Source organism: Bos indicus, chromosome 20, assembly GCF_029378745.1.
Source record: "Bos indicus isolate NIAB-ARS_2022 breed Sahiwal x Tharparkar chromosome 20, NIAB-ARS_B.indTharparkar_mat_pri_1.0, whole genome shotgun sequence".
NCBI lineage: Eukaryota > Metazoa > Chordata > Mammalia > Artiodactyla > Bovidae > Bos > Bos indicus.
The window spans coordinates 37,536,685-37,554,647 of record NC_091779.1 but is presented as its reverse complement, the minus strand read 5'-3'; the positions used below and the strand labels follow the sequence as shown (position 1 = coordinate 37,554,647).

The 17,963-nt window shown below is 41.9% G+C and overlaps 1 protein-coding gene across 1 annotated transcript in view; it reads left to right on the top strand.

The window, feature by feature from the left end:
* The window catches only part of SLC1A3 (solute carrier family 1 member 3), an 80,612-nt gene that overhangs the window by 15,545 nt on the left and 47,104 nt on the right, over nt 1-17,963 (top strand). Inside the window, exon 3 of the mRNA XM_019982956.2 lies at nt 9,422-9,559. Within this exon, the coding sequence (XP_019838515.2) occupies nt 9,422-9,559 (138 nt within the window). The remainder of the gene's footprint in view (nt 1-9,421; nt 9,560-17,963) is intronic.

Here is a 17,963-nt window from a genome sequence, read left to right as displayed (position 1 = left end):
TATGGACCAAATTCTTAAAACAAGTCTTCAGCTTTTACTTGTGTGTGTTTGGCCTTCAAAAGTGAGCTGAGAATGTGTTCTTTCTGAGGTACCAGGGTGCATTTTGTGTCTTAGTTTAGAAAGTGAAGTGATATTTAATCTTCCAAAGAAGTATTTGTTATATAGACTCCCTAGGGAGAACAGTGGGCCCCTGAAGGACTCTCTTCTTGTGCTTTACACATTAAGAGAAAGAATTGAATATTTTTGAAAATGCATCTTTGCTCATAGCAATTAACTTAACTAACTACAGTTAGTTTTCATCCCTGTAAACATTTTTGTTACTGTATTTCCTAGATTCTAGAAATCTTGTTAAAATACCAAAACAGGAGTGCTATAAGCCTACTGGCTGAGAATGAGTGATCTTGATATTGCTCATGACATCTATGTATTACATAATGTTACCAAGATGCCAACTTTGCAAACTTTGCTTTGGCTCTGACCAGTCCTGTTAGGAAGTTCTTCTGGTTTTTATTGTTATTTCCTCAGAGTAATCAATAATAAAGGGTCTGTTCTTTTGCACTGAAGATCTGGTGGCCATAAAGGTCTTTATTAACTCTGGGAATATAGATCAATGTACTTAAGTGCCCACTAATGGAACCCAGCTCTGCAGAGGCATTGAGTTGCTTTACCAAAGGGAAGCAGGCTCCCCCATCCCTCTCCCGCTAACAGGTCAGAAGGACAGAGTGGAGAGGGTGCTGAGACATCTGTGCATCAGGCTGTGAGAACGTGTTTCAGAAAAGGCTTCATTTCTGTAATCAGAAACCTGAATTGCTAACCCCTCAAAAGCCATCTTTGCATGCAGACCATTTCCTCTTGATTTTGATGTTGATCGCTGACTGACCTCACCACTCTGGCTTTACCTCTAACTACCTGTCCCAGCAGAAGGCTGAAGAAAAAAATGTCTTTTGTTTCTTCATGTAACAAATGAGTTGAAAACAGCTAGATGTTAACTTCATTAATTCAATGAAATCTGTCCTCAAGTTAAGCTCCATATTTAACCTAATTAGTTAACCTAATTCAAAATAGAATGAAAAGGTAGATAAAATATTGCTCTTTAAAGTAGTGTCATGACTATTTTTTTTAACACCAAAAACATTTTGTATTGGGGTATCACCAATTAGCAGGGTTGTGATAGCTTCAGGTAAACAGCGAAAGGACTCAGCCGTACAGACACATGTATCCATTCTCCCCCTAACCCGCCAGTGACATGACTATTGAGAGGCCCTGAGTACAGCGTAGTGGGTGATGATCTGGGCCCTGGAGTTGGGTGTGAAGTCCAGCTCAGCCACTCAGCTGACCTTGAAGAACTTGACCACTCATAAGGTGGTCTGTCTACACAGGTTTGTGGTTTTGGCAGTTTACCAACCTTGTTGATGACCGGTTCTTCATCTGAGATATAGGTAGTGCTAGTCTTGGCCTCCATGGTATCTGTGCTTGTGAGAACGTGGCATCTTGCACGTGCTCAAGACTGATATCATTAAGTGAGAGAATATGAAGCATGTTTTCTTTTCATGTCTTTCCTACCTTTGTGTACTGATGGTATCCAAGGATTAAAATGTCTGCCCTGGAAAGAAAAGGCAGGCTACTTTAATGAATAAATTCTATTTAAGTTTAGTTAAATCATTCCATAAAAAAGGACTTGGTGTAACCATTTTAAAAAGTGACTCGATGCTTAATAACCATACTGTAGGACCCTCAGCAAGTCAGAGGACCTGTGGAAGGTTCCAAGATGTGCTGGGTACCTCTGCAGCATCTTCAGCAGATCAAAGCTTAGTACTCAGTTGCTTCTACGATTTAGAGATGCTTGAAGACCCAGAGGTCAGGTGCATTTGAGAACTGTCTTTGCTGCTGCTGCTACTGCTAAGTCGCTTCAGTCGTGTCCGACTCTGTGTGACCCCATAGATGGCAGCCCACCAGGCTCCCCCATCCCTGGGATTCTCCAGGCAAGAACACTGGAGTGGGTTGCCATTTCCTTCTCCAATGCATGAAAGTGAAGAGTGAAAGTGAAGTCGCTTAGTCATGTCCGACTCTTAGTGACCCCATGGACTGCAGCCCACCAGGCTCCCCCATCCATGGGATTTTCCAGGCAAGAGTACTGGAGTGGGGTGCCATTGAGAACTGTCTTTAGGCAGGCTAAATGGAAGAGAAGGTACATGGATCACTCAGAAAGAAAGAGGTGAATACAGCTGAACTGGTTGTTGAGAGCAGAGTAGAATCAGTGTTGGCAACGGTTGGACTCTGGGGAGTGGGATCAAATGTACCTAATATTTAGAAAGAATAATCCCTTCTTTCATCTACACTAGCTTGTCTCTTGCTCTCAGAACCTATATCATAAGTAGAGAAGCTATCTTGCTAGTTTTTTTCTAAATTGTAATTTAGATTTTCTGAACTAGGCAGGATCCTACCTACCCTTGGAAATACTGTTGTATCAATACATGAGTAAATACGTGAATTTAGCAATGAACTTGTAAAGCCAAGCTTATTCTTAAATTGTTGCTTGAAGGATATCTAAAATTCCTACTAGCTTGGTATGGTCAAATTCCAGAAGACCAAAGTGAGTTTCTCGTGTTTACTGTGCATATTTTTTGTTACAATCGAATGACCAGTGTTTAAATGCATTTAAACAAAAGTCACAAAACATAATCAATACCAGTGTAAATTTGATTTGGAAGTAAGGTAAAAATTTTAATATTTATTTATTTACATACTTATAAGATAAAGCATTTAAACTAGTAACAACCTTTATATGAATAAGTAGGAAAAAAACAGATATAACCAGAGCTTTTTATAATATCTATCTGCTGTTAATACTGCTGTATCAAATAATGCACAATGAAAATTGAAGTCAAATCCTTTATCCCAAACCAAGTTCCAGGAAGATTAAAGGTTCAATATTTTAAAACCAAGTGAACTATCTAAAAAGGAAAAATATATTAAAGATTTCTCAAACTTGGGAGGGAAATTAAGTTTATAACTCTTGAAAAGATCATCTAATAAAAAAGATGTGTAGACATTGTTTTATAAAGTAGAATACCTGTATATTTTAAGTAATAATATATGGCAAGTAAATTAGGAAAGTAGTTATAGCAAATACCATTTTAAATATAGGTAGAAAGTAACTATCTCTATTACATAAAGAATATATACCAAATATACACACACATACATAAACTCTTAAACTATCAAAATGTAATAAATGCTTGATGAAAATACAATTGAGGGAATGGTCAAGATCACTAAATATTAAGTAAATTCAAAAGAAAACAAATGTGCATACTATTTTCTCCTCTCATTCAAAAATTCTGCTTCTTTTAAACGTTTTTTATAATGCTGTGTTCCTAGAGGTATAGGAAATAAGCCCTCTTGTTCACTAATGAATTAAACTGCTGAGCTAACCCATTGAGAAAGCAGATTGATAGCATGAATTGAGGTAGTCATACACTTTATTTTCTTGCAGTTTTATTGAGATATAATTGACATACAGCACCATGTAAGTTTAAGGTATACAGTGTGGGAATTCCCTGGCGACCCAATGGTTAGGACTCTGAGCTTTCACTGCTGAGAGACAGGATTCAATCTCTGGTCAGGAAACAAAGATTTCACAAGCCACACAGCTCGGCCCCATAACCCCCACAAAGATGTACAAGATAATAATTTGACTTATTGTTGTTCAGTCACTCAGTCGTGTCTGACTCTTTGCAACCCCATGGACTGCAGCACACCAGGCTTCCCTGTCCTTCATAATCTCGCAAAGTTTGCTCCAACTCATATCCATTGAGTCGGTGATGCCATCCAACCGTCTCATCCTCTGTTGTCCCCCTCTCCTCCTGCCCTCAGTCTTTCCCAGCATCAGGGTCTTTTCTAGTGAGTTGGCTCTTCACATCAGGTGGCCCAAGTATTGGAGCTTCAGCTTCAACATCAGTCCTTAGATGAATATTCAGGACTGATTTCCTTTAGGATTGACTGGTTTGATCTCCTTCCATCATGAAATGATTATCACAATAAGTTTGGTGAACATCCATTATCTTATAGATACAAAAATTGAAACAGAAATTTTTTTTTTCCTTGTGGTAACTCAAGATTTACCCTTTTACCAGTTTTCACATGTAAGTACAGCAGTGTTAATTTATCATGTTGTCCATTACATCCCTAGTATTTCTTTGTCTCATGACTGGAAGTTTGTAGCTTTGACCACCTTTCTCTAATGCTCCTTCCACCCACACCGTGCCTCATGTAACCACAATTCTGATCTCATTTTCCATGAGTTTGTTTTTGAAGTGAGATTGACCTACACCACTACGTTAGTTCCTGGTGTACAACATAGTGATTTAGTATTTCCATACATTTAAAATGGTCCTCATGGTAAGCCTAGTTACTATTTGTCATTCTACCAAAGATATTATATAATTATTGACTATATTACCCCACACTGTACATTTCATACCCATGACTCATTTATTTTGTAACTGCAAGTTTATACATCTTAATCTCTCTTACCTTAATCTCTCCTCTTCCCACCTGGTAGCCAGATTCTTTAACGCACAGGTTCCCTTTCCCTGAACCACGCTAAGCAAAATATTCCTAGGAAAAAACCAGCCTTCATATATTCATAATGGAGTTTTTCATAAAGTAAAAAATGTGAAACAATAAAGTGAAAACAACAAAAAAAATTAGGTACATTTTGATAAAATCATTAGACCTGTTATCATGAGGCTTAAAAGTATTATTTATAGTAACAGTATATGGAAAAGTATTGTCTTCATGATTTCAATATATTTCACTCTGTATGGGAACATCCTGGGAGGAAACTCACAGAAGCACTAACAGTGGTTGTCTGCCCTACTGAAGAGGCAGGAGAATGAAATGTAGTCAGGAACAGGAGATCTGAGTCCTAACTGCCTGGGTTTAACTCCCAGCTCTGCCACTTCGGTGACTGTTTAACTTTGATATGGAAGAGCTATTGAAATCGGGCATGTTTTAAGTTCACTGTGATTAAATTTCTCTGTGAGTAAATTGGTGGTAAATTAGTACATAATTCCTGGGATTTTTTTTGAGGATTAAATATACTAATACAGGCCAGGAAAGGAAGGAGAAGGAAATGGCAACCCACTCCAGTATTCTTGCCTGGAAAACCCCATGGACAGAGGAACTGGCAAGCTACAGTCTATGGGGTCTCAAAAGAGTTGGATACTACTTAGTGACTAAATACAGGTAAAGCACTTAACAGAAATGTTTAGCAAATAGTAAGACCTCAATAAGCATCAGCTGCTGCTGCTAAGTCACTTCAGTCGTGTCCGACTCTGTGTGACCCCACAGACGGCAGCCCACCAGGCTCCCCCATCTCTGGGACTCTCCAGGCAGGAACACTGGAGTGGGTTGCCATTTCCTTCTCCAAGCATTAGCTATTTGCTGTTTAAATAGCAAAGCAAATAAAGCCAGGGTTTTGCCTGGACTTTTCTACCTTTTCCCAATCAACTTTTTATATCAAACATGTTACTGTTATACTGAGGGAAAGCAATAAATATTTTTCTGAAGGTCTTGAAAACTGGGTCAGCTGGATTTTCTAGTAAACATAGATTCAGCTCATAATTAGAATATCATAGATTCAGCTCATGATTGGGGTATCACAGTATGTAATCAAATAGATACTTCATTGCTGCTGGAATCCAAGAATTGAAATTGGAAGTTATAGTAACAACTGAAATGAACTTTGTGTCTCATTTCATAAGAAGTTAGGATGGCTCAGTTTCCTTAAAGTAAAGATTGCTTCCTTTGGAAAAACTTGTGTCTACACAGTATTCACTTCCTCAACCTTTAGCCTCTAGACTACTCAGTACTTCTCTATAATTCACATGTTTTAGTAATAACAGTGCAAAATTTTTGAAAATATTCATAATAATGGAATAAGCACATTTTAGGGGTCAAGGGTTAGCAAATACCCTCTTCCAACAACAGAAGACTCTACACATGAGCATCACCAGACAGCCAACACCAAAATCAGATTGATTATATTCTTTGCAGCCAAAGATGGAGAAGCTGTATACAGTCAGCAAAAATAAGACCAGGAGCTGACTGTGGCTGAGATCATGAACTCCTTATTGCCAAACTCAGACTTAAATTGAAGAAAGTAGGGAAAATCACTAGACCATTCAGGTATGACCTAAATCAAAACCCTTACGATTGTGCAGTGGAAGTGAGAAATAGATTTATGGGACTAGATCTGATAGACAGAGTACCTGATGAACTATGGATGGAGGTTTGGGACATTGTACAGGAGACAGGGATCAAGACCATCCCCAAGAAAAGGAATTGCAAAAAAGCAAAATGGCTGTCTGAGGAGGCCTTACAAATAGCTGTGAAAAGAAAAGAAGCGAGAAGCAAAAGAGAAAAGGAAAGATACACCCATTTGAATGTAGAGTTCCAAAGAATAGCAAGGAGAGATAAGAAAGCCTTCCTCAGTGATCTGTGCAAAGAAATAGAGGAAAACTAGAAAGACTAGAGACCTCTTCAAGAAAATTAGAGATACCAAGGGAACATTTCATGCAAAGATGGGCTCAATAAAGGACAGAAATGGCATGGACCTAATAGAAGCAGAAGATATTAAGAAGAGGTGGCAGGAATACACAGAAGAACTGTACAAAAAAGATCTTCACGACCCAGATAATCACGATGGTGTGATCACTGACCTAGAGCCAGACATCCTGGAATGCAAAGTCAAGTGGGCGTTAGGAAGCATCACTATGAACAAAGGTAGTGGAGGTGATGGAATCCCAGCTGAGCTATTTCAAATCCTGAAAGATGATGCTGTGAAAGTGCTGCACTCAATATGCCAGCAAATTTGGAAAACTCAGCAGTGGCCACAGGACTGGAAAGGCCAGTTTTCATTCCAATCCCAAAGAAAGGCAATGCCAAAGAATGTTCAAACTACCACACAATTGCACTCATCTCACATGCTAGTAAAGTCAAGCTCAAAATTCTCCAAGCCAGGCTTCAGCAATATATGAACTGTGAACGTCCAGATGTTCAAGCTGGTTTTAGAAAAGGCAGAGGAACCAGAGATCAAATTGCCAACATCATCAAAAAAGCAAGAGAGTTCCAGGAAAACATCTATTTCTGCTTTATTGACTATGCCAAAGCCTTTGACTGTGTGGATCACAACAAACTGTAGAAAATTCTGAAAGAGATGGGAATACCAGACCACCTGACCTGCCTCTTGAGAAATCTGTATGCAAGTCAGGAAGCAACAGTTAGAACTGGACATGGAACAACAGACTGGTTCCAAATAGGAGAAGGAGTACATCAAGGCTGTATATTGTCACTCTGCTTATTTAACTTATATGCAGAGTACATCATGAGAAACGCTGGGCTGGAAGAAGCACAAGCTGGAATCAAGATTGCCGGGAGAAATATCAATAACCTCAGATATGCAGATGACACCATCCTTATGGCAGAAAGTGAAGAGGAACTAAAGAGCCTGTTGATGAAAGTGAAAGAGGAGAGTGAAAAAGTTGGCTTAAAGCTCAACATTCAGAAAACTAAGATCATGGCATCCAATCCCATCACTTCATGGCAAATAGATGGGGAAACAGTGGAAACAGTGGCTGACTTTATTTTGGGGGGCTCCAAAATCACTGCAGATGGTGACTACAGCCATGAAATTGAAAGACGCTTGCTCCTTAGAAGAAAAGCTATGATCAACCTAGACAGCATATTAAAAAGCAGAGACTACTTTGCCAACAAAGGTCTGTCTAGTCAAGGCTATGGTTTTTCCAGTAGTCATGTATGGATGTGAGAGTTGGACTATAAAGAAAGCTGAGTGCCGACGAATTGATGCCTTTGAACTGTGGTGTTGGAGAAGACTCTTGAGAGTCTCTTGGACTGCAAGGAGATCCAACCAGTCCATCCTAGAGGAGATCAGTCCTAAGTGTTCTTTGGAAGGACTGATGGTGAAGCTGAAACTCCAATACTTTAGCCACCTGATGCGAAGAGCTGACTCATTTGAAAAGACCCTGATGCTGGGAAAGATTGAAGGCGGGAGGAGAAGGGGACGACAGAGGATGATGTGATTGGATGGCGTCACTGACTCAATGGACATGGGTTTGGGTAAACTCTGGGAGTTGGTGATGAACAGGGAGGCCTGGCATGCTGTGGTCCATGGGGTCGGGAAGTCAGACACGACTGAGTGCCTGAACTGAACTGAACTGAGGTGGAGTCAGGAAAGTTAATTAGGGAAAGGGGAGAGGGAGTAAATTTATTCACTACATTTGTTAATTTTTAAACATTTCCAATGGTATCATGCATAATTTGATTTGCATATAAAGTTAATAAATATTTAAAGATTCTATTTATTTATTTTTGGCTCCACCGGGTCTTCATTGCTTCGCTTGACTTTCTCTAGTTGTGGCAAGCGGGGGTTACACTCTAGTTGCAGTGTGCATGCTTCTCATTGCAGTGGCTTCTCACTGCAGAGCACAGGCTCTTGGGTGTGTGGGCTTCAGTAGTTGCAGCTCATGGACCTTAAAGCATGGGCTCGGTAGGTGTGGTATACAGGCTTAGTTGCCCCTCAGCCTGTGGAATCTTCCTGGACCAGGGATTGAACCCATGTTCCCTGCATTGGCAGACAGATTCTTAACCACCAGAGCACCACAGAGTACTTCATTTTGATATTTTTTAAAGTTCCAGGAGCAGAATCAAATTAAGGGAAAAATTGCTTTCTCTGTCCCCTATTATCCCCTAAGTTTTTCAGGGAAGATTTTTGGGAAAAGTGAAATCCTCTCCTGCCAGCAACTAGCAACTCTGTACAGGATAGTTGCCAAGGCAATATCAGGACCACGTAGACAGAAAGTGTGGGGTGTAGATAGGGGGATGATGAAACTGGATTCACAGTGTGAGCGAGAGGAGTTTTTTTTTTTTTAATTGTAAAAAATAAAATTACACTACCCTTTATAAGTAGTTATGCCAGCAGTTCTAACATCTGTTGTTACAAAGGAACTTGAATATAATAAGCCTTTTCCCCCATATTGCCTTGTATATGGGGACACGCTTTGTTTCCTAGATATGCCCCAGTCTTTATAACTTTGTCCTGGGCCATGTCAAAATTGGTTGCAAGTTAGACAAAGAAATTTTTCATTGGCTAAGACCAGGAACATTTTTTTCTCTAACTTCTCTGTGAAGCCCTGAATTCTGCCAGACCCTTTGAGATTATGGTTGAAAAGACAGGCAACACCCCTTGCAGCAAAGCAGCACAAATATTTGCTGCTTAAATAAATTGATTCTTGTTAGACAGGCATGATCACCAGCCAAATTCTTGCATATTTTTCTAAGCTTGTTAAAGTTTCAAGAAAGGCTCAACTTTTCTTCCTTGTTTTTCTTTTTCCTTCAGGTACAATCCTTGGATTTACCCTCCGACCATACAGAATGAGCTACCGGGAAGTCAAGTACTTCTCTTTTCCTGGGGAGCTCCTGATGAGGATGCTACAGATGCTGGTGTTACCACTCATCATCTCCAGTCTCGTCACAGGTACCCTATGCAGTTTTGTTTTTTCATGTGTGCTTATTGCCAAAGATCGCTTAGAAAAACCAACGCTTTAGGTTTCTGCTGGATGCATGCTCTGTTCTAGAAAATAAAAGTCCCTTCAAAATGATGGAAAGGAGGCTTCAGTAATGCATGAATGATTATAACTCTCGTATTTTACCAATCACAAGAGGAAACGGATTTGAACCGCCACGTAATCTGGTCTGCCTCACTATGCAAGAGGCACCCTGCTAGACACTACACCACCAGCCTTCTCTGCCCACAGCGATGTAGTTGACAACAGCGTACAACAGGTCTGTTTTCTCACCCTCTTATCCCACCCAGATAACATCTGGTTGGACAGCCTATTAGCTATTGATGCAAGAATGCTTGTTCTCAGAGCCACCACGACTTGAGCGGGAGCCTTCTTGGAAGCCTCATCAAGAGGTAATGCCCACGACACACTCACCAACTCTCCTGCCACCAACACTGTATCTTTTCCTGGTGAACCCGCATGACTTCTCCATTGTCCCCCACCCCCGTTGCCTTTTACGCTGGTGGGAGAATGGGGAGGGGGTGGGAGATTTCCCCATCCAGACACTTTGTCAGTTGACACTTGGATTGTCGAGGCATGGAAGCTTGGCAGGATAGGATTCTTATTCTCTATGAACGTGAAATAACGATTTACGCCTGCGTGGGAAATGGTTTAAGAGTACATGTGATTGGTGAATACGAACAGAGCTAAAAATTTCAGAAAAATGTTGCTGTACGTTCCTCCCTGCCCACTGTTCTCTTTCCCCACAGCACATCTCTGACTTGGAGAAGGAATATCCGTAGACACTACCCCCAGCAGGATGGTTTCTGGGTTTGTAGCTCAAGCCCAGACCTCAGGTATTACTAGCCCTGTTTTCTTTTCCGTCCTTGGCTTACTGTCCACCCTTAGGCAGATCATTCTGTGAGCTGGCTCTCAGCATCTTTTCACCTCCCAGGGAGTTCGCAAGGATGTTTATAATCTCCTTTCAAGATCTCTGTGTAAAAAGAACTCCATAGAACAACTCGAAAGTCTTGAGGCAAGATTCTGACTGCTTTATGCCTTGGAGGGCTGGCCATTACTTGGAACAGAAACTACGTCAGTTTCTTTTTTTTCCCAATGCCTTGCAGATCTCTGCTGGCTTCTACTTGCCCAGGTCTTCAAACAAGTGATTGCATGTACATAAAGCTCCCATTGGAGGATGAGTTGCCCATAAAACAGTCAAGTAGACAGGATGATTTGGGGCACATGTTTTTGAAACTGGTCTGGCCCATTGCTGACCAGAGGTAATCATAGCCGGCCACGATTCTTAGCAGAAAAGCTACATTCATACTGAGGTGAGGGCACGTCCTCATTATGCATTTGCTGCCATTTTTCTGGGAAGCAAGTTCTTGCAGCAAGCACTCAGAGGACAGAACTCATATCTGCCATTTTGTTTAGTGGAACAGGGAGTCCCTTCCCACCACCCTGTGGCTGGAGTCGGAATTGAGTCCCTGCAGTTTTCCTGGATGCAAACTGAGGGTCTTGTGCTCCTTTATGCTCTCTCTTCAGTGGTGAGGCCAGTGTTTAGAGGTTTCTGCTTTCTGATAATTGTGCTTTAAAAAAAAAACCCACTGTGTTACCCTTTGTAAGAGGAGAGCCCTTGTTCAGTACAACTAGAGAAAATATTCGTTCCCTTTAGCAATCCTTTGAAGTAGAACTCCCTAGTGTTTTCTCATACTTAATACATCAACTTTGTTGCAGGAATAAGACCTTTGGTTGAGTAATTTTTCAGGGAAAAAACAACAACAACACTAAGAGGCAGTCCCTCTGCTTGGTTAAAAAGAAACTGTGTGTAAACCTTGGAGAAATTATCAACATTTATGATACTGGTGTTAAAGAGAAAGGAATTTTAAACCTTGAACAACCAGTATAAAATGAACCTTAAAAGGTAACCTAATTGCAAGTTGGGAATGCCACCACTTGGAACCATTACAAGAGTCTCAGTTCTTTTCTAGGACTGTTAAGGCAAGGGACATAATTACGTTTGCTAAAGATCTTTTCAAGGTGTTAGTCTCAAAGGAATGATTTCTAAGCTACATGATAATTTAGATACTTATGATCAATTGGAATGAATGATAGATTCAATAAGAATTTCTTTCATGATTTGAAGTGCTGTGATTCTAAACCAAAGCAGGGTGTGATCCAGTGTAAATAAGGAGGTCCCCTTTGGGGACTTTTGCAAATTACACATACACAAGAGGATCTCTGTGTGTGTTGGGAAGCATTACTGGAGAATGTATCCGGAGAGGACAAAGTAAGGGCCCAATATTTTAGAACGGAAAAGCAAGCTCAAATGCCTCCAGTGGCCAAGCAGGTGAGGGATCTTTATATATGAAGTTGCCCTTTCAGGCTCCTTTTTGTTTTCCTACTTGATAGAGTCATGGATACAGGGAAATATTTCTCTTCAGTGGGAGAGGTAGCAGGGATGAGTATGATGATAAATGGAAAGTGACCCACTGCAGAACAGTGTAGACAAAGGGAGGAAAGGAGGTGATTATGACCTGAAAGCTATCAACTCCATCCAGTTGTTGCCATGTGTCAACAAGGGCCAAATCTTCCAATTTTTCCAAAGAATCCAGAAATCCAAAAATTGATAAGAACCTAGATTTTTTTTAAATTTATTTATTTTTGGCTGTGCTGGGTCTTTTTTGCTGTGCACAGGCTTTCTTTAGTTGAAGTGAGCAGGCTTCTCATTGCAATGGCTTCTCTTGTTGCGAAGCACAGGCTCTAGAGCATGGGCTAAGTAGCTGTGGCACACAGGCTTAGTTGCTCCACAGCATGTGGGATCTTCCTGGACCACGGATTGAACTCATGTCTCTTGCATGGACAGGCAGATTCTTAACCACTGGACCACTAGGGAAGTCCAGAACCTAGCTTTTTTTAAACACTGACATAGGTAACAGAACAAAACAGTGAAAGCCAAACAAAGCACATCTGCAGGCTCAGTCCAACACTTGAGCCACCAATACTGGAACTCAGGTTTCAGTGTCGGTGCTATTAATTATAAGAATGCACTGATAGACTTGTGCATGCATCAGCCTATTCCCAGGTTTCATATGTTACCTTATTCCACAGTTGGTAGTTCCTTGTCAAAGCTTAGCTTAACATGGAATCAGCTACTGAACGCCACTAAACAAGCAACTGTTGGAAAATCTCTCCATCTTCTGTGTTATAAATGTGTTGTGTCCTGGCCGTGCTGGCCTTTTCGGCCCCCATCAGGAATATGAGAACTCAGCACTCTTTAAGTTCAAAAGTCCCAGGGTCTGTGCAGACAGAACTTGGAATGCATGAAACCCTTACTGCATTGCCTGCGTTTGGCATTTTGTTTCAGAAGGTTCTGTGTGTTGTTTTTCCTTCAATTAATTAATTAATATATTTTAGGCTGTGCTGGGTCGTCGTTGCTGCACCGGCTTTTCTCTGGTTGTGGAGAAACCTTGGGTGCAGCGTGCAGGTTTCTCACTGTTGTGGCTTCTCTTGTGGAGCACGGGCTCTAAGGTGCATGAGCTTCAGTGTTGCGGCAGGTGGGCTCAGGGTCGCAGCAGGTGGGCTCAGTAGCTGCAGTTCCTGGGCCCTAGAGCACAGGCTCAGTGGCTGTGGCTCACTGGCTCTAGAGTGCGTGGGCTTGTGTACGTGGGCTCTAGGCACTGGGTTGGTAGTTGTGGCACACGGGCTTAGTTGCTCCACGGCATGTGGGATCTTCCTGGAGCAGGGATCCAACCTGCAACTCTTGCACCTGCAGGCAGATTCTTGACCAATGAGCCACCAGAGAAGCCTGGTTCTGAATGTTTTTAATCACATTTAAACTCTGAGAAATTTAAGTTAGATTTTCACCCTTGGAACATCCTTCTTGGTGAATTGTGGCACTAGAGACCCTGGAAGCCATGGTCTCCTTTTCTCAAATTTGACATTTCAGTCCTTCCTAACATCCTTGGTATGTATTAGCATTCCAGAAGCTGCCAGAGAGAAGCCGGGAGAAAGCCTAACGGCTACATTTGTACTCAAGTACCTATTTTTTTGGACAAAAGGAATACAACTGTGCCAACATACCACACAATAAAATGGGGAGTTGGCACCAATTTCTATTGATTTGGTCAAGATAGGCAGCCAGACTAGATATTTCATGCCAGAAATATGAGTTGGTTTGACTGACTTAACCCTGATTAAATTCACTAGATAATAGTTAAACTCCATTTCAGGTTGCTCTGTGTAGACATAGCTACCACCTCACTTCCTCCTTACTTTGGAATCTTTTCGGAAAACTCGTGCTTTCTTTTCTCATTCTGAATGTGCATTCCTTCTCAAGCTCTTACCCTGCAAGAAATCTTCTGTGTCTCCAGTTTTCTGGAAGGTGAAAGCATCCCTTTTGACAAACGATCTTCCAAATCTGTAGACCCGTGAATTCAGTGAAATATAGGACTTCAGTATAGGTGAAGCCAACAAGCTCCACTCAGCAAAGGGCTCCCTTACTTGAGAAAACAGAAGTAGAGACAGTAAATGGTAAACCTCAAAATATGGCCCCTTATTGTCAAAGAAAAGACAGCTACAATAAGAATGATCTCAAATTTTGTCATTTCATTTAACACGAGAGGGCAAGCAATGAGCTAGACGATTCTTGGTTCTTGGACATATGAAGGTTTTGTGAAGGTCTTGCAAAAATGAAAGCCAAAACACATAAGAAAAATTTACTATTTTAAATGATACACTGTCGTGGCTGAGGGGTATCACTGAGGCTTGATGAAATACTCCAGGTGCTTATGTACAAGAAAAGGGAGAGCAGATTTCTTTCCTTTCCCCCCCTACACATACATTTCATTGAAGAAGGAAATATATCTATCTCTGGTGGGGAGGAGTGTCTTTGAGCCTCCTTTTCATTCTCTGTAAAATGAATTCATTCATGGTATCTGTGTCATGGATCTGTTCTGAGGATTTGTGCTTGGCACACAGTTCAGTTCAGTTTAGCTCAGTTGTTTCCCACTCCTTGTGACCCCATGGACTGCAGCACGCCAGGCCTCCCTGTTCATCACCAGCTCCTGGTGTTCACCCAAACCCATGTCCATTGAGTCAGTGATGCCATCCAACCATCCCATCCTCTGTCATCCCCTTCTCCTCCTGCCTTCAATCTTTCCCAGCATCAGGGTCTTTTCAAATGAGTCAGCTCTTCGCATCAGGTGGCCAAAGGACTGGAGTTTCAGCTTTAATGTCAGTCCTTCCAATGAATATTCAGGACTGAATTCCTTTAGGATGGACTGGTTGGATCTCCTTGCAGTCCAAGGGACTCTCAAGAGTCTTTTCCAATACCACGGTTCAAAAGCATCAATTCTTTGGTGCTCAGCTTTCTTTATAGTCCAACTCTCACATCCATACATGACTACTGGAAAAACCATAGCCTCGACTAGACGGACCTTTGTTGGCAAAGTAATGTCTCTGCTTTTTAATATGCTGTCTAGGTTGTACGTGCTCAGTTACTGGTAGCTACTGGTGGTAAGGATAGCAGCAGTAAGAGCTGTCCTGGTCCACACAGTATGAGTGAAAATTCTATAACAAGAAGAGAGAGCTTCAGCTTAGGGGCATGTAACTAAGCCTCCAGATTCCTTACATTTTATTTGTCTGTGGTCTTCACAGTGATCACTTTCCTATTAAAGGTTGATTAAAGAAACCATGAAGTTAATCAAGTAGCAACTGGGGGCCAGGGAGAATTCCTTCCTGTCCACTGGAAAGGATTGGTTTCTTCCCTGCAATGTGGAATGGGATGACCTTATTACTGCTGCATCATTCTAAATATTATCATTGGTTATACAACTGCCCAGTCGTTACTGAGCAACGAGGCCCCAGTGTGCAGCACCCTGGAATCCACAGGGCAGCAAAATCTACTTGCTGCTTATAGGCCACAAGCGGAGCCTTCCTGGCTAATCAAAAGTTGGACAAATGGAGTCTGTCTCGACACAATGCTTGGCAACCTAGAAACAAGCCACCCAGAAAGAAACTTTGGCCCAGTTCATTTGAAGCCAACAGGTTGGCCCCGCTTCATTTTCTCTCTAGATCTGTTGACAAACATGGGGAGGGAGGCTGAATTACATCCACAGAGACAGAGAGATTGTAAGATATAATAGGAAGACCCACCTGAGGGCTGAAGAGATCACCTGGCTTTTTTTTTGGCATCCTGTAGAAAGGAAATCTCGGAAACTAAATGCTCTTTATTTATTTTTAGTAAATTTGGGTTTTGTTAAAAGGTAGACCAAATTATTTAAGTCTAGCTGTCCCAGAAAATATCTACCTTTCCATCACAAATAATTTCATTCAATAAGCACTTGACTTTTTTTTTCTTTTTTTTAATGTACCAGCCACTTTTCTAGGACATGAGGATGACACAGAACTTCCCTGGCAGTCCAGTGGTTAAGCCTCTCGCTTCCACTGCAGGGGGTACAGGTTCGATCCCTGGTCGCCAAAGTAGGATCCCGAATGCTTCAAGGCACAGGCCAAAAAAAAAAATTTTTTTTTTTTTAATGAGAAAGACAAAATCCCTGACTTCAGGAGTTCAGAGTCCGGTGGGCGATAGACTTGCAGTGGCAGTATCATGGACGGGGACAGTGACGCAGGGAGGAAGAGCCCAGGGAGGGACAAAGTTGAGACTGAGTAGCCCCAGGCCAGCTGTACTCCCCAGTTTTCAGGCTCCCTCGTCAGGAAGCGACTCTACTAGCAGAGAAGAAGTTGTTTAGGTTGTTGTTCTCCTTACACTTGGCTCACCATTAAATGCTGCAAGAGCCGGAGGTTGGGCCCTGGGCAGCTCCCAGCAAAAGTAACCCTGGGATGTGCGGCCACACAGAGGGAAGAGGACCCTGACGGGATTTCAGCCACAGAAACTCCCTTTGGGAGCAGAGCCTCTCTCTCGGCTCTCAGTGGGGCATGCAGGAGATTGGGTCCCTCTGAGCTGGATGGCAGGGAGAGGACATGCTGTGCATTCCAGCGCCCAGAGTGGCAGCCCCCTCCCCTGCACCCCGGAAGGCGGCCCGCAGCCGCTGCCTGAAAGTTTTGTGTGTCCATGGTCCAAACTTAAGTTGAACTTGTCTCCTGTGAGGTCCAGGGAGAAATAGAGGATGACAGTTCGGACGGTGTCAGGAAAGCACTTGAGCACAGCCTCGAATTTTTCTGCCAGTTCTTCTCAGATGCCCAGTCCTCCTAGGCCCTTCGCCAACCTGGTTGCCTTCCACATCCCCTTGTGTTCCCAGAGTTGAACCCAGTGTTCAGGTGTCACATGACCAGGTCGGGGCAGTCACCGGACCCAGTCCTCTGCTCATACCGACTGGGGTGGGTCAGCTGTCATAAGGTGCAACAGACCCCTGGCTCAGAGGGGTTCAGCCTGTGGTCACCTAACTCCTCAGAAATGAAGTTTGTGGAGAAGTACGACTGAGCGACTGAACTGAACTGAGCTGAAACCCATTGTAAATCAAGGAAGATCTATATTAACAATGCCAAGGGGGAACTTGTTGCCTGTCCTAAAGAAGCTAATAGTTTATTGGATTGTACATTTTGGTGATCAAATGCCATGCATGAAAAGAAACGGTAGAAAAAAGAAAGAGATAAGAAAGAAGGTAGAGCTGAATTTGGAAGTCCTGCCTCTGTTTTCACTAACTTTGTAAACTTTAGTAATCGCTTAAACTTTCTAAGCTTTAGTTTTACTAACTTGAGAAGTTAACCAAATATTCTGCCTGCAACATATGGTTCGTAAGAGATTTATATGAGAAAAATAAATACGTTATAAAAAAAAAATCAAATAGTTCTTGAAAAATCAGAAGCCCCAGGCTCAAGGCTTTCCTAGAAAGCTTAGGCTTCTATGACTTGGAAATTCTTATCTGTGAAATTTCAGCAGCTTCAAGGTAGGTAGCCTACAGTTTTGATCAGTTCCTGCTTGTAAGACATTTTTGAACGTTTCTTTAATTAAAAAAAAAAAAAAGATTTAAAGCTTCTTTTAAAGTTAAATTATTCTCTAAGAAAAATAAGATCCCCGGCCCCACCCCCACCCCTACCCCCCCCACCCCCCAACCCCAGCTTATATTAATTTGGTATTAATCTGGTAATTTCTTTCAAACCACTCTGAAACTGCAAGTCTGTGGACAGTGCTGAAAACAGATGCTTTTATTCTGCTGATATGATCTTGGTTTTCAGTAGAGCGAGGATGAATCCTGACTGGAGATTTGTGCTTAAGGACACACACAGACACCCAGTTTATTAACTCTGATTTGAATGGATTTCTGCTAGGAAAACTGCTTACCTTGAAAGTGACTGGGAAAACTGCCTTCCGTTATAAATTATGCATGTCTCATAAAGCCGAGTTAAACA